This window comes from Phragmites australis, chromosome 15 (genome assembly GCF_958298935.1).
Source record: "Phragmites australis chromosome 15, lpPhrAust1.1, whole genome shotgun sequence".
NCBI classification, from domain to species: domain Eukaryota; kingdom Viridiplantae; phylum Streptophyta; class Magnoliopsida; order Poales; family Poaceae; genus Phragmites; species Phragmites australis.
In genome coordinates, this window is record NC_084935.1 from 3,455,688 (window position 1) to 3,472,684 (window position 16,997).

Below are 16,997 nucleotides of genomic sequence, written 5' to 3' on the forward strand. Positions count from 1 at the left end.
ATTTTGGTAAAAAAAAAAAACTCTATCACAGTCCAAAACCCAATAAAATCCAAACATAGGAACATGGACTAAACCTCATATCCTTATTTCGAACCCGATGCCTCCTAACCCTATTTAGAGTATCTTCAAGAGACTCTAAAACTCACTCTCTATATCCTCATATAGAAAATCATATCTAAAAGATTTTCTCCTTAAATCTTTCTCATCTCCAACAGACATCCAATACCTTATTCCTTATATATTCTCTATTGTGCCACCGATAGATGGACCTCATCCATCATCTCTACGGTACCACCACCGACAGACGGACCTCCTGCTCCTTATCCTACCGGGCAAGACGCCTTCTCCACGCACCTCCTCGCCGAGCTCCATCTCGGGCAGCCTCCGATCCCCTCCATCTCTCGCCACCTTAGCTTAGTTCACCGTAGTGAAAGCTTCCAACAACGTACCATCGTGCCGATGACGATTGCGAACCGAGCGCGGATGTGGGGAGCGCAACGAAGGAGGCAAGTAAGCGAAAGGACACCGACCCTGAGGCGCACTAGCTCCGGCGGAGGCGGCACCCTGCAGCGGTCCCCTAGGAGCGAGTCGAGGAGCGCCTACGTGGAGGCGAGCACCAGAGGCTTCTTTTGCGTCCGCCTCTCCACCATGATTGTGATGACGACGGAGCTGGGAAGAAGAAGCACATGAGAGAGAGACCACTTGACTCTAAGTCCTGAAAAAACTGATGATGTGAGGTTGGAGTCGTTGGGAATAAGAAGCTCGCCAACACACATGAGGAAGGGGCCGCGGGGAGGGGAAAAAGAGAGGGGCGCGAGGACCTGAGCGGATGGGTGGGTGGGTCAGGGGCGGATATGGAACAGGACTTGCTCGGGGAAAGTAGCGAACGAGGAGGTCGTTTTTGGGATTCGGTAATTTTAGGGAGACCTATTGAGAATCTGTTGGAGATCGTTTTTTAGACTAGAATATCTAAATATGGCTATAGGATGTCATATACAGAGTCTCTTGAAGATACTCTTAGAGGATCTCTAACCAGCTTGTTATCCCACTCTTTATTCTATTTTCTAAAAAAAGAACAAAATCAAACTCCAACCGACTCTCTATCCCGCTCGCCAAATTTGGGGGCTCGCTACTTCCTCCCCCTCCCTCTCTACATCTAGCGAGCCTCACCCGCTCGCTATCGGGTGCGGGAGGAGGCTAGGACAACATGAGAATGGAACGACGACTCTGAGAGGCCCCTGTGCCCAGCTGCCTGCACTCGCCCATCACCACCCCTGCGCCCAGCCGCCCGCTCTTGGCCGCCCACGCTCACCCATCTCAACTGCCTTTGTAGGAGCTCGGGCCCACCCTTCCTCTTCGAATCAGGTGCCGGCGGGAGACCAAGGTCGTCGAGCCACGGGAGACCAAGGTTGCCGAGTGACTCCAAGAGCTGGAGAGAGATTTAGGGAGAAATAAGAGAGAGCAAAGAGCGGAGATGCGGATATGCTTGTGCTTGAGAGCTGTTGTTGTTGTTTTGTGCCTGCTAGGTGGAACCGGTAACAAATGGTATATAATAAGCTAAATTTAAAGAGACAGTTAGAGTGCGCTAATAAATAGAAAGTAAAATCTAGACAAAGAGCTTTATATGAAAAATTAGCAAGCTAAATTTAAAGACTTGGTTGTAGATGCTCTTGTATCCCTGTCCCTGTCCCACTAATATCCAAACGCCACCTAGGGTTTTATTCCGCAGCCGCAGCACGCCGCCGGCGCAGCACGAGACCACCCTCTCCGGCGAGAGAGGAGAAAGCAGCAGCAGCTCGAGGCCGAGACCGAGCGGGAGATGAGGCTCCTGACGCACAACATGCTGGCATCGAATGTCAGGGGCGTGACCACCGGCTACCCGCTGAAGCTGGAGGCGACCAAGTGGTGCACCAAGGAGGTCGAGCTCAACGCCGACTTCATCCGCGGCGTCCTCCCCAAGATCGACTGGCGCGCGCTCGTCGCGGCCACCCGCGCGCTCGACCTCCCCGAGCTCCTCCCTGAGGAGCAGCCGCCCGAGGAAGAGATCTTCGCCGAGGGCGCCGCTGACGTCGAGGGCAGCGCCATCCGCCGCATCCACCACGCGCTCCTCGAGATCCACATCCAGGAGGGCAGCCTTGTCTGCCCCGAGAGCAGCCGCTGCTTCCCCATCGACAAGGGCATCCCCAACATGATGCTCCACGAGGACGAGGTCTGATATGGTGTGTAGGTCTCGCCCCGGCCGCCTTTACTTACTCACCAGCTCGTTTGTCGGTTGTCAGCTAGGGATCCATGGTTTGGACTACTCGGATTATGTCTGTGAAGTATGAAATGCGGATCGTGACGTTATAATTTGATAGATAACCGTGTTGTTCTGCTCGGAATTGCGGTTTTGTGCTGGTGATTTGATATACCTCATGCTTTTTTGTGAACTGTGGACAATGTGTTTGCTGCCCTATGACTACAGAAATTGAGAGGAACGCTGTAATTTCTTCAGATTGTGAGCAATTTTTGGTATGGAAATGGTGCTAGGAGTGATTTTGTCTGGTAGGGAGTTTAACGGCTGCAATTGGTTCTGGTTGACAATGGTACCTGAATAGGAAACAGTTTGTTATCAGGATATTAAACCTGAGGAAATTGCCTTCTGGTTGACTATTTTCTTGTAGACGGGCCTTAGGCAGGTACTCATTTTTGGAAGCGCTAGCTCAGTTCGTTTAGGTTAATTGTTGTTTTTTAGGATTCTGGAATTGGGGTTTGGAATTGCTTGATTTTGCTTAACTTGATGCTAGGCCTTCAGCTTTGCTATCAGTGTTGCTTGAGAACATAAGTGCGTAGAAGTGTGCTTGGTGTTAGTGCAGACATTGACTCTTGTCATCGCTAGTGATTCCTAAATTTCTGATATTGCCTAACTGAAAATTTGCTTATGACACCCTCCAAACTACCAGATTTGGTGGAGTTTTTCAGTATACAAATCCTATAATTTCTTCTCGTAAGGTTGGTCTGCATCTGCTTGGATCTCATCATATCTTGTATGAGAATTTATGGTTGATACCTGTTTGAGCATGCATCTCTACACTATTTGTTTAACAATTCGATTCAACTTAGCTTGAAATTACCTAGTTTTGATATTTCAATCATGTTGGGTTTTCCAACTTTTTTCTTAACCCAAGTTTTGTGATCATTTTTTTCTTGCGAAGGGCATTCTTTTGGTAGTTGTTAATTGTCATGCCTCACTCATCTCATTTCCTCATTGGGTTGTGTCCATCAACATGTTTTTGATGCTAACTATGTGATAGGGCACGTGTTTGCCTTATGCCCTTATCAGCTGCAGTTATAACTTGCAATGATGAAGTATCTGATATAGTGTTTGCCTCATATGATTCTGACTGCAAATTGCTGTCAAATGGTGTAGAATCCTACGATAAGTATAGGAATCTGTGATTCTATCATTCTGAATATGTAAGCAAAGATTTCATCCTTGTGTCGTCATATGGCGTTATCCGCTTACATTTCATCGATACATAGTTCAAGATAGTTGTTATACAATTATTCTGAAGATGCTTATACGGGTGTCTTGATTTGGATACAGTTCAGAAGTATTATTTTTGTTAGAATAATGCACCGACACTTTTTACAGATAATATACTTTCAGCCTTGTGTTGCATATGATTTACTGAGTTTATATGTTGCACAACCATTTTTCTATGTGTTTATTATGGTGTTAATACTTGAGGAACACACTGTTACCAGAAAAAAAAACTTGATGAACACATAATACAGCTCATGCATATATAGGTAACCTTCATATCAAATAGGTGTGGAGTCAATTCTTGCGACTTGGGACCATCGCTCTGAAGCTCTGGGTTTTCGTAACCATGAAACCCAAATCTAGCACAGCACTGCACTGCTGAATTTGTGTTGGATTTTCGCACTTAATTTGAAGGAACCCTAGTTGTATATCAAACCACTAGCTTATGGAAACCACAACTATTGGTGGGTGAGTTGGTGACCAAATAGTTGTCTTTCGATCTTTTTTCTTTGTGATAAAGATGGATAAAGATCCTTCAACTGTGTACTGGAAAAGTCAGAGAAAATTGCCACATAAGTTGTGTGCTCAGTTACGGAAAGTCGGGCGAAGGCGATGGAATGGTGTCGTTTTTGTGCTCGCGATGCTTGACCTACTTGATGGCAGCCATTGGCAGAATGGCTCGGGAGACGGGGGTGTAGGCGTGCTTAACTGCTTATGCATCAGAATATTATCTGTGAGTCCGAACACGGCGCTGCTTTGTCTCCAAACATGTCTTTTCATTCTTGATTTGTCATGAGCTTCAAAAGATCGGTTTATATTTTCGGAGTCTTTGGAGTGGTATTTCGTGAGATTCTATTTTCCCACCCTCCATATATGTGCACATATGCTAATGGTTACCACAGAGGTATGGATTCAAAATGTTTTTACGACTAAAATTAGTGTTCTGTACCGTCCCGCGTGGAGGGATTTGGTACCACGGCCCAGTAAAAATGGTTAGTCTCTGTGCCATGGCGATCATCATTCATCAGGTATTTAGATCTTCAACCTCCCTACTAAATGCAATCCAATGGTGATCCACGGTCATTGAATGGCAAAAAGAAGAGAGAGAAGCCAATAACGCAAACAGTGCTTCGCAGTTACAAGATTGAAGCAACAGCGAGCGGCGAGCAGGTTAACAAATTCGTTGGTTATCGTAAAAATTTAAAAATATAATAAAAAAATCAGAAAAATTCTAAAAATTAGAGAAAATTCTAAGAACTTCTGTGATTTTTTTTCAAAAATAATATTGTTTGCATCATGTTCTATAGGGAGAAAATTTGAAAAAAAAAGGAAAAAACTTAAAGCGTGCAACTCATTTATTAACTCATGTTAAGAAAAATCTTAACATGCAAACACATATTTTTTTTGACGTATCTTAAGAGTATCTTTAAAATTGGTTTCACTTCATTTAGAGTTTTATTAATTTCTTCATGATTTTTACAAAGTTCAGAAGCATAAAGTGAATATGTTAAGAAATAACATTGTGATTAAGTTTTTCTTGTCTACCATTATTTTTCCTATATAAAGCATAGCATAATAAACTAATAAAAGTGGATTTACTAATTTTGGAGGTGTGATGGGTTAGTTATGAATTAATCTAGTTGTAACATATTTACACAATCCTGCATGTTACAATACCTATTCCATGAGTTCATGTATTTTTAAAAGACATATGATCATGTAAGAAGACTACCAAAATTGGTTTCATAGTTTTTGGATTAACAAGGAGTAAACTATGTGTTTAACTTGGTTTAGCAAATACATGTTCTCACAGAAAATATTTAAATTTTTTATGAGTATAAATACTTTTATCATGTAGATCATGTTACAAGGAAACCGATAAAATTTGTTTCACTTGATTTGAAGCTCAGATAAATTAGTTAATGATTTACAAGGTTGAGTTATTTTTTTGTTTTTTTTAGTTTCACTAAAATTCAAGAAAATCGCTCGATAAATCGCTAAATACGGTCGGTAACCAGTACAAACTGATCGGTTACCGATAATGCGAAAAATATAGAAGATTCGGTCGATAAATTGCTAAATGTAGTCGGTAACCGATGCAAACCAACCGGTTATCGTTCGGTTAATTCAATCTGAATTCTCACCGAATTTCAAATTTGATCGAGTGAATTTTAAGTCAATTCTCATCGAATTTTGCTCGATTATCATGGTTACCGTGTTTTCGTTGGAAAAACAAATTTGTAAACTTGGCGGAGTACCGAAGCTTTGGAAATCACTGGCGGTCGTGGGCGTTTGAGGTGCAATCGTGCTGCATTGGTGGTGTGTACCGGTGTACCGGTGGATGATTAGTGAGATTTAAACTGTCCAGTGCTACGCCACTATCATTTGGTAAAAGCTGCGCTCGAGAAATAATCACTGTATCTCATTGGTCAATTAATCCAGCTGGTGTGGCGCAATGTTAGATGACGAAAGGTTACAATGCGTGCCCCGCAACGCATTGCACGTTTCATTGGTTTTGTCGGTTAAGGGTTCACAAATTCCATAAATCCTTGAAAACCACCCAGGATCGATAACTGTAATAACCCTATAGTAATTTGGTGGAATTTAGCAAAAATTGGTTGAATTTTGTCAATTTTTTATTTTTTGAATTTTAAATTTAAGTTTGATCAGTAATCGTTTGATTTTTAAATGCGGTGCGGACCAAATTAATCGGTAATCACTCAGCTATAACGGTTACCATCATATTTCCAAAACCTGATTAGTTAAGATAGCTGCATCATGCAAAATTACATCTTGTCTATGTAAAAAGAAGCCATTAATTCTGATGGACCCAAATCACTGGCTGAGAGTTCCTTAAAAAAGAAGAATCTTTATTTTTTTACAACTAACATCCATATGTTTTAAAAAAACTACTCCTACTGTCAAGAATATTTGACTTTTGGATATGACACAGTCTCCAATGTCTTGTTTCACCACTATTTTCTATTAAAATATATCTATAAAAACCAATAAGTGTATGATATTATGAAAATGTTATTTTAAAGCTAAATCTACGCATATAATTTTCATGTTTTCAAACTAAACATTTAAAATGTTACTGATAGAACATTTAAAAAGTTACTGATAGTGTCACAGTAAGCATGGTTCTTGGCTAAGCCAAATTTGGTTTTAAATTATTGATTAGATCTTATCTAAAACATCAAGTATTCTGTGACCGGATGGAGTATGATCAAATTAATCTGTACCTGCTGCAGTGCCACAGTAAGCATGGTTCTTGGCTAAGCCAAATTTGGCAACGAAGAAACAAAACACGCTTACAAATTTGCATCAGTAGTACCTGCACTCTGGCCCCACAGGGCAGTCGACGCCTTCCGCCTCTCCGAGCACGCAAGCCGTGTTCCCCATCCCCCCAGCTCCGTGAGAAAAAAAAAACTGCATGATCCATCACGGCAGAGACGACGGGCTCCGGCCGCCGGTGGGCGCTGGACGCTGACCACGAGGAGCGGGGCCCGCCTCAGCCGCTTACCGGTGGACCGGTGACCAGCCGCGCTGCGTGTGGCGTGGCGGGTATCGGCGGGGAGGCGTACACGAAACCGGCCATCGCGCCAGCCCGGTCTTAAATCCCTCACCTGTCCCGGGCCCACCGGCCATCAACTCCCCCGCGCGGGGCGTGATCCTCTGCACCTGCACCCGCGCCCGCCGCTACGCTAGCTAGCTGGGAGAGCCGTCCCGTCCAATGCCGTGTCGCCCATATTTATACATAAAATGTAATATACTCAAAATATATATATATAAATCATTAAAAAAATATAGTACCACTTGAATGATCTTATATATTTACATGCTTTATGTACATACATTTATTATATGAGATACTTCCTATATTATAAAATATATATATATGAGAATACATATTCCCAAAAATACCAAATATACTTTATATATATATATATATATGCACATATAGTGTAGAATAATTATTCTATACTTAGTTTAGCCCAGGACATGCTAGCCTCGTGTGCCGCTTGCCCAGCGTCATATCTTTTAATTTCCCTACTGAGATTTTTAAAGGGTATCAAAGACATATTAATCCACATATTATACCTATGATTTTTTAAACTTGTTTATGGGTTTTTACTTTTAATATTTTCTTATATTAGTTTACAATGAGACAATAATTAATATATGATGTATTATTTTTTATTTTTTTTATTAAATTTTAAAAGAGTTTTAATGGCGTATCACTGTACTGTATTTCTCCTTAAGTTTTTCCTATAGGATTTTTGGAGGAGTTTTTTCCGTGACATATACGGATGACCAAATTGATCAAAGAGGAGTGTTACAAATAAACACCTCTAGTAAATAGACATCCTTTAGGTATTTATTCATATGATCAATTACACTATCAATTATAATAGAGTTGTCTATTAAAAAGTGATGTCTCGCCAATAAACATATCATTCCATCATGTACATTCAACATATATAAACATCAAAAGTTTTCATTTACCCTACTTATTTATTTTATATATCTCTGTACAATTACTTGTAATATGTGCCGGTCTCTTCAGCTCAACTAAAACCCATCAGGGAGGAAGCATGCTTTACGTGTCAGTTGACATGTCGTCTCCAAGAAGGTGCGCAACTTGGAAAACGTTTGTCATGCTGCATGACCAGCAATCATTTGTTCATTTCTGTGAGGGTAGGATTAAGTCGAGTCTTCATTCAAACTCACCACTTACAATCTTTTAGTCACAAATTAGTCTACAAATATTTAGTGATGGATATAGAACTATAAAGTAAGAATCTCTTCCTATTTTTTCTCTTTTTTTTTATTTCTCTTCTCTTCCTTTTCTCCTCTTCTTCATTTTCTACACCAAAAATTGGAGAGGGTTGAGGACCCCCAAATGCTCCGGAGATAGGGCTCCGCCACTGCACACACTTAGGCCCTATTTGTTTTCTGCTTCTGCTACTGACAAAAGCCAGAAGTCAGAAGCCAGAACAAACGCGGTTCTGGAGAAGTTAGAAGCCTACTTCTGAGGAAAATAAACTAAAGCTGAGAAGCTCGCTGAAATATGCTTTTTCGATAAGCTATGTGCTGAGAAACCAAATATTTATTGTAGAAGTCAACAACCTATTTCCAAAAACAACTTTTCAAACAAACAAAAAACACAGCTTTTCAGAAAAACTTAAAAGCAGAAACTCAAACAAACCAAGTCCTCAGTTGGTACTTTGTTTTAGAGGGCAAAATGGCCAAATCCTTTTGGAAAGCCGGTCTTTACACACTCTAATTTGGACATACCATTTTGTCGGTCTCACTTTCAGTTTGGCGGCTGGGCCCACCGTAGTTGAGTTAGCTCAACCACATACTCGTGTTAGTTCGTTCAAAAAAACTAATCGTGTTAGTGCTACCAATACAGCTACCAAAAAAACTAAAATTTATTCTACACGACATTTAGATATACGAGGAAGCATAGGATTAGTCTGTCATCAAAACAAAATTTTCCATCGACTCCTCAAATTGTTGGAAATATTAGGTGTAAATAAGCTGTATGGTGCAAACAAGAGATGGCAATCATCATATTCTAATCTAACGGGTCACGTCTAGTGGGTGGGATTACCTCATTCAATTAAGCACTTTCTACAAAAAAAAACCTGACACGATAGCAAAATCTAGATAACTGCGTGTTATTGAGATGATGAGATGAACATTAGCTTTCGAATTAGAATCCGACGATAAGAGTGTGATATTTGTACTTTATATAGCTAATTTACACCAATATTTTCCTCGCATGTGGTTGGCAGTTGTCGACGGACCCGATCTAAAAAGCCATTATGGTCAATGAGTTGAGTACGGTACGGGTTTGATTTTGCAGCGTTTAGCCTTGACACGAGGGCTAATAACTTCATTAACTCCTGACAGTGGCCTGCCGACTCACTAGAGCGGGACCCACGTGTCTGCCTGTCAAAACCTCCCTTAGCCCCCGCAATAAAAATAGACCCAGTCCATGTCGCGGCGCCAGAGCCCGCAGAGCACAGAGCAAGCCAGCACACAGGGAGGAAACCGAGGCAAGCGGCGGCTGCAGAGGAGGGACACGCACTTCTCGTTCCGTCTCGCGGCCGCGCTGCGAAGCTTCGAGAAGGTTCGAGGAGGCTGGCGGGCGAGGGGCCTGGCGCTGCGAGCGTCATGGGGAGGGACGAGCTGCTGCGGCGGAGCCTCGTGGCGCTGGCGGCGGCCGTGGTGGTGACGGGGGTGGCCACGGCGTCGTTTCGGAAGGCGGCGGCCACGTACGGCTTCGGCATCCTGGTCATCGCCGGCGTGCTCCTCCCCGACTGGGAGTTCTTCGACCGCGACTTCTCCCAGTGGCTCACCCCCATGCCCGCCTCCCGCCGCACGGCCGCGGCCGCCGCCGCAGAGCGTGAGCACGACGTCTGGAAGTAAGCCTCCGCCTTCCCTGCCCCGTTCTCTGATGTTTGGGCCAGCTCTGCGTGGAGTTGGTGTTCTTGGGGACTCGGGAAGGGTCAAAGATCGCTGCATTTCTTGAGCAATTTTTTGTTTTTTTAGGCATACCAGGTCTTGCTTTAGGCGGGACCGAGATGGGTACATGCCACATATTGCCTTTTTTTGGGATATTTCTTTTCTTGATGAAAGTTTTGATTTTAGATGTAATTTCTTGCCCGTTGTTTTTAGTGGCAGCGGAATTACGTAACTGGGTTTAAGGCACTTGAGGACGATAAAGTTTAGAGAGCCATTTCCCTTTTAAGGATTCCATTTTTCTTGGTTTTCATTCTCGTTCCGGAGAAGTGTCTAATGCACGCTTGCCGACAAATAGTTAGGCATGTCGCTTCACATTCGAGAGGGTACTCATAAAAGATCAATCTTTTTTAGGGAAAAAATCTAGTGAATTGGTCAGGTACTCAGATTTGTTCCTGATCCTAGTGAACTCGACACAATAGATCGAGTGCGTCTTGATCTCTGCATGGTCCAGAAGATTGTTGCATTAATTCATGATCTAAAATCGTAACAATTGCTGGGCCCTGAAGATACAGTATGATCAGGGAAGAAAGCAAATTGCTTGAATGATATGCTGCTGAAAAAATTGTCTCCCGGTGGCAATGCCATTTGCGATAGGGGCTTGCGGGTCTTAACTAGTTTAGTTGCAGAATAATAGGGTTGCTGGTGGGTGGTCCTCCTGCTATTAATACTGCTATCGGAGGCATATGTTCAGTGCTTATTGCTTTATTGCGTAGAGCAGCTGGAGGTTGGTTTATGATTGTGTCGAGGGAAGTTTCTGAAGTCTACATTTGAGTGATGATGTGCGGATGCAAGTTGGAGCCGTTGTTTCTTGGCATAACGTTGGAACCTAATTACAGTTGAGTTTTTGGTGTTTGAGTAATGGATTAGGTTTAGCAACTGGAGTATGAGTGGCTGAATTATCATCTTTCAGGTCGATTTGCGTGTTTGCTTTGATGTATACATTTCTACTGGTTGGTTATCACCTTGTCACTGTAACATCTAGGATGGTGACTAAATTAGTTTCTTGACAAGGACACAATTGGAGGCATCTGTAGACTCGTCTTAGGCTATCTGATATTTTATTCAACTAAGAAAAGTTAGAAATGAAAGGCCGACTAACATATGGGCTTTCTGGTTGTGCTGGTGGCCCCGGTTGTAGAATGGCGATAGAAGGCCAAATCGTAACTAGTATTAACATGAGCTGAAGTAAGTTGACCTTTACCGAGAGACGCAAATTGACCCTTAGTTCCTTACTCCTTGTAACAAATTTCTTTCAGAAGAGTTCTTATCTCAATGAGTGGACTACATGCTTAAATTCTTTAGATTGTTTTTGTGTATTGCTAAGTTTAGTTAGTTCTTTTGATTCCATATTTTGGTTGCTCATTCAGTATGTTCTTACAATGAGTGACGGAATAAGAATGATCTGATGAAGATTTTGAATGTGGGTGTTCTGAGTTCTGACTACTGCAGAGGGTTGAAGTCACTGTAGTCATTCTGCTTTAGGTGCTAATCCTATCTTTGAACATATGAAAAGTAACTAACAAATTGAATAACTACTGTCTACTACCCAGCTGTTTAGGTAAGTTGGTAGTTAGTGCCTTTTTAGTTACCAGACACTGATGGATAGCTCAAATCTACCCTGACCTTTGATGTCAGGTGAAACATGCAAACTGCAAAGTATTTCGTTATAAAAGTTAACCCCTTGTTCCGAAGGTGAAATAATCTGGAATTATCTTTAAAAAGAAGAAGAAGATTGAGATCAGGATCACTTGTGTTTTGTTGTTGACATGAAACGCATGGACAATAGGCATATCCCTATATTTTTGTTTAACGTATTGTACTTCCTACCAGTTTGTTTCACAAGTTACTTACTGAAGCAATAAGAGGTCGAGTTGTTCTGCTGATAATCCTATCCGGGGAACTACTATTTATTTTTCTGCGTCTGGTTGAGGCTTTGCTAGATCTAACATCTTTGGGTCCATGACCTAAGTGATCATTGTTTTACCACAATAAGTGACTTTAGAGATTTATTGACAATATAGGCAGGTATAATAGTTATTTGAAGCTCGTCAAAACCTGATGATAGCCTGTGAAGCTTGTATGTGCAGCTATTGACTATCTAACTAATGAAAGTTGGCAAAGTTTTTACCATGGGTTGGTTGCGCTGATGTTCTAGTTTGGAATTTTATATCGCTAGGTTGTTGAGCTTTCGCCTAATTCTGCCAGACAGATTTTGGCTGATATCTTTGGAAGTAATTGTGGTGCATAGTCATTGGTGATCGAATAACGAATGGGTATTAACATCGTGCCTTCTATTTGACTTCCACACCATTCTTTGGCTAACCAGATCACATTCAGAAAGCTAGGCCTCGTAATTTTTCTAGTGAAGTAGAGATTAGGTATGGCAGACGTAATGGTTGACTTACAATTATGTTTTTTTTTAATTTACTGTTTTTTCACCTTGAATTTTCTCAGTGCGCGCGTCCCTCAATCAATAATGTTGTGGCTGAAACTAAGACAGCTAATTTTAGTTCTGCTGCTGATTTAGCTCTGTCATTTGCTATTTTTTTTTAAGATGAACGAAAGTATAACTTTCGGTCTATGCACTCACAAATATCTAAATAGATGCATACTAGGATTTGAACCCTAGTGGGTAGAGACATGCACCTACGGCTCCACCATCACACCAATGGTGTTTTTGCTCCTTTTTTTACCCAAATAATAACCTTTATGCCCCTCCTTTTTTTAACCTCATGCAGGTTTAAGCCCTATCCACTCAGGATGGCCATGCTGACGATGATCTACGGGTTTGGCCTTTACAAGTGGTGGATGTACGTATCTAGCTAGTGAATCTTCCTCCGTCTCTCCCCCCTTTACTGAAGTTTTTTTTTTTTTTTTTTTTTTTTGGAAGAAGAATGCTATGGCAGTGCCTTCTCAGCCATTCTTCATTGTGATCAGACAGTTATATTGCCTGGTGTTATACGCTGCTGATACGAAAATCTTCTGATGGGGAACACCCAACACAAGTTGATGTATGTAACTAGCGGATTTTGTAATGTGCAAACATCATCATTCTTAGTTGGAAACATGAAACTAGGTTCTATTCTTTCTCCTCTTCGTCACTCTTTCTTCCATGCTGCCTAGATCTCCTTCAGACCTTCATCGCCTTGATTTTTGAAGGCTTATGGACATATGTAGTACAGTAGTAGTACTGTCATACCCTATTCTCGCACGAGTTTTTCTTTCTTCATAGGTCTTGCGCAGTTTTTTTTAATGTCCTGCCAGTTACTTTGTCTTCGTGATCGAAAGTGAGCCCAAAAGATCTTGTGTTTCTATTGCGAATGTCTTCTCACTCTTATGTTGCTGGGCGAGAGAGCGCTCAGCATGTGTGGCGGGCTGGGTGCAACCTGGAAACGGGCGCCACGTTGCCCTTTTTTTTATATATATTTTATTTTTAATATTTACAAAAAATATATAGTTATTTTAAAATATTATACATCTAACCTACTAAAGGTGACAGGAGTCACCTATAACACCTTGTAGGGTCTATGTGCAACGAGTTAAAAATTAAATATCCGTCGTGGAGCCAGCCCGTCCGAGATCGATCTCGTGGCGTCGTACTACATTATAAGGTCTCAAAGAAAGCTCTGAAAAGGGATACCGGTGTTAAAAAAAAGCACCGAGTAAGGCCTGTTTGGATTGAGCTTTGGCGCATTATTTAGCCGCCGCGGAATCGGCCGCGTGTGGGCGCGAAATTGCATAGACATGGGTGCGTTTGCTGAAGACGCGGGTGTTGAACCAAACAGAGGCCCTCGCGTCAATTTTGACAAGGCGCGCGCTGGCGCTGAACCAAACCTGAAGTGACTCGAGGGCCACGTCGCGTTCGCGATGGTGAGCGTGTTGGCTGGGGGTGTTTGTCATGTGTGGAGACTGAGGAGTAAGTAGATTTCTTGCGTGGCTCGCACTCGGGTCGGTTGCTGGCATCGTCTAGAGGGACGAGGAGTTGGTAGGGTCGGGCATCTGCCTTCTTCCTCCCTGCCGGGCACATTCGCATGCCTTGTGGCGGGAGATTGGAATCGGAGAAAGAAGTCTGGACGACGCGATCTCTCGACGCACGCCGGACCGAATTCTCTTCTCAGTTCTCGTACAGGAGAGTATACTTTCCGTCCCGGGGCAGGGCCCAGATGCCAGATTGAGATATTCCCTTTTGTGCTTCCACACCTTAATCGGTACAGGACTGTGGCAGGCAGGCAGGCGGCAGCATAGGCTCCGATGCGCCGACATGCCCACTGCAGGCTGCAGTTATTTTCTACAGTACTACACTGGAATCCAGTATCCAGGGGTTGGACTGTTTGTGCAAATTTTACTGTGCCATAAGGATGCATTGTTGTGCCAAATGGAACAGGGGTGGCTGGGAGGGTGGTCACGCTCAGCGCGAATCAAGGTTGGGGGAGCGGTAAAATGGAACTAGGGAGTGTGGCGGTCACAGTGCTGTGCTCGGATCTAGCAATGGAGCTTCGAGGAGTGATGATAGCTGTTGTCGGAGCTCAGGAAGAAAGGGGAAGTGGCAACGACGGCTCTATTTTTGGGCGGGAGAGAAGCAGGAGAGGAAGAGGGGCCTTGGGGCTATTTATAGCAGTGCTCGGTGGGTCGCAACAACACAATAAGGTGGTGTGCACAGGAAGGTGGCGGGATGCTTGGCGATGGCTATGGTGCATGTCATCGGCGCTACTGCGGCCGACGCCACTTCCTGCAAGCACACACGCACCTTGAAGGAGTACATGAGGAAGTTAGAGGCATAGGTGTCGTTCTTGATGTCGGTGAGGGAGGGATCCATCGGTCACTCCTTGCGGGCATCACGCCGTCCTGAGCCGCCGAGCCGTCTCGTGCTCGTAGCCATGCATGTAGCCATGCTCGTCATCCCTCCGCGATGCAGGGCCTAGCCCTGCCCGTTTTCGCCGCCCTCTCTTCGTCCAGCGCGCCATCCTCTCTTCCTCCCGTGCGTTGTCGCACCTCTCCCCTTCGGCCTTCATCCGCTCCGGCTCACTCTTCCCTCTGGTGCCCCTCTCCCCTTCGGTCTCTCTCTCCTCTGGCGTCTCCTCCTCTCTCTGAGAAATCAAATTAAAATATGTCTTGATTTATATGTGATTAGTAATTGACAAGATTATCGATTTGGTTTGTCGAGTTTTAAATTGCTTGAGCTACGTTTGTTGATTTGATTTGTCGAGTTTTAGATTGCTTGAGCTTGGTTTGAGCATATTAATTATAGACTAATTGAAGTTAGAGTTGGAGAATGTGTTTCCTTGTCTCATAGTGTGCAGGTGACAGATGTAACTTGACGGTCGACGGTGAGTGATTGGGGCTAAGCACGTGCTTGGTGCCCGACATCAAGGAGGTTAGGTGGAGTCAAATGTGATCCTAGTTGTACACATGAAGATCAAGCAAAGTATTAAACAAAGTATGAAGACGGCATATTAACAAAATCAAGTGAAAGGGATACCAATGCAAGTAACAAGGCGGCCCGAGGGATTAAAAGCAAGAGAGACTTGCGGTCAATCAGGATCGCAAGATGGAGTACACGTGTCGACATCAGAGTGCTTGCTTAAGGTGTAATCAAAGTGGTAAATCATGCTTTGAGAAGCGTGTATAGGGTTTCACGGTTGGGCCTTAAAATCGTGGGAGGATTAGATGAGTATGTGGCACCATCGCGAAGCTTGCGTCGAGGTGAAACTAAGCTGTGAAGACGCTGTGGCCGTTCGATGGACAAAGCAAAAATTGAACCAAAATATCTTCGATGGTAGGTATGAATGTACTATAATAGAGACGAATTTTGATAACAAGCTAAAAAATTTAGAGTTCAAGTTTACTATGTCTATAAATAGAGGGGTAGGGTTATGAGAGAGTTTGAACCAACCGCTTAAGCCTCTTGTACCACATATTTGAGAGTCTAGTGCTAGGGTTTTAGAAGAGAGCAAGATACGTATTTAGTCTATGTAATATGTGAGGGTTTTGAGAGAAAAATCCTTATAATTTGCCTAAAAAAGACTGACCGTTTTGAATAACGAAATCTATGTTTTTGTATATGCTTGAATTGCCCTCTGTCGGAGAGTGAACTCCTGTCGCAGGGATCCCGAGAGACCCCTTTTTAGAGATTCGGCCGGGGGGATGATCCTGGAAAAGCTTGTGTGGGAAATAAGCGGGAACGGAAACAAATGCGATGGCTGGCGGGAGATGATCGCCCTAATGCGAGAAAAAAGTGGGTGCACCGGGGTTTAGACAGGTTCGGGCCGCACGGAGGCATAACACCCTACTCCTGTGTGAGCGCTATATTTATCCTTGAAGGGAATTCTTCAAGGATGTATCTGGTTCTAAGGGGAGAGTCGTTTACAAAGAGCTTGAGGCTCTCGTGTTCTAGCTTGGCTTGAGCTGGTTCGAGCGTCTGCGTCCTCTTCTTCACACACTTTCGGTTCCTTCGGTCTTGTTCGTCGGGGGGTCCTCTCTTTTTTAGTGTTCTCCATCCTTTCCTTTTATAGGCGCGCCGACCTCAACATATCCTGAATGGGAAAGAGAGGATGCGAATGCCAAGGTGCCACGGAGAAAGGCGTAATCATTTCATCTCGACGAAGTGACAGGGGCGGTGGAGAAATGCGGCGCGCATCCGACCACCCGCCACTGTGGAAGCCCTCGGGCGCCATAAAGGGGGCCCGCCGGGCAGCCTCAGATGTGTCCGGGGCGCCCACCCTGTCTTGTTCTTCCGCCATGGCAGGGTGGCAGATGGAGCACTTCGATCTTGGCAACGTTATCCCGAGGCACCCGGATGAAACGGGACGGGACCCGTGCATTTAATGGACCCACGCCCCCCCTCCTGCCAGTGCATGGCAGGGTCTGACACTGGGGCGTGGGCAGCTGAGAATGTCAGGATGTCAGGCCGCGCGTGCCTATTAAATGCGGCATT

At 43.7% G+C, this 16,997-nt stretch overlaps 2 protein-coding genes across 5 annotated transcripts; both read left to right on the top strand.

The window, feature by feature from the left end:
• The first annotated feature begins 1,662 nt into the window (after positions 1-1,662).
• LOC133893669 (multifunctional methyltransferase subunit TRM112 homolog A-like) lies at positions 1,663-2,493 on the top strand. Its single transcript, XM_062334758.1, has one exon. It carries the CDS (start codon positions 1,820-1,822, stop codon positions 2,213-2,215), a length of 396 nt encoding a protein of 131 aa, XP_062190742.1. The 5' UTR covers positions 1,663-1,819; the 3' UTR covers positions 2,216-2,493.
• A 7,050-nt stretch (positions 2,494-9,543) lies between these two features.
• LOC133892981 (signal peptidase complex-like protein DTM1) lies at positions 9,544-15,396 on the top strand. 4 transcript variants are annotated; one of them, XM_062333965.1, is made up of 3 exons: positions 9,544-9,963; positions 12,802-12,873; positions 12,954-13,152. In XM_062333965.1, the coding sequence occupies exons 1-3, from the start codon at positions 9,713-9,715 to the stop codon at positions 12,994-12,996; spliced, it is 366 nt and encodes a 121-aa protein (XP_062189949.1). In that variant the 5' UTR covers positions 9,544-9,712; the 3' UTR covers positions 12,997-13,152. The 4 variants fall into 4 exon arrangements, with proteins under 4 accessions (XP_062189949.1, XP_062189950.1, XP_062189948.1 ...); XM_062333964.1 differs by lacking the exon at positions 12,954-13,152 and adding an exon at positions 15,357-15,396 and having other exon boundaries at positions 9,564-9,963; XM_062333963.1 differs by having other exon boundaries at positions 9,564-9,963; positions 12,957-13,152.
• Positions 15,397-16,997: the final 1,601 nt, after the last annotated feature.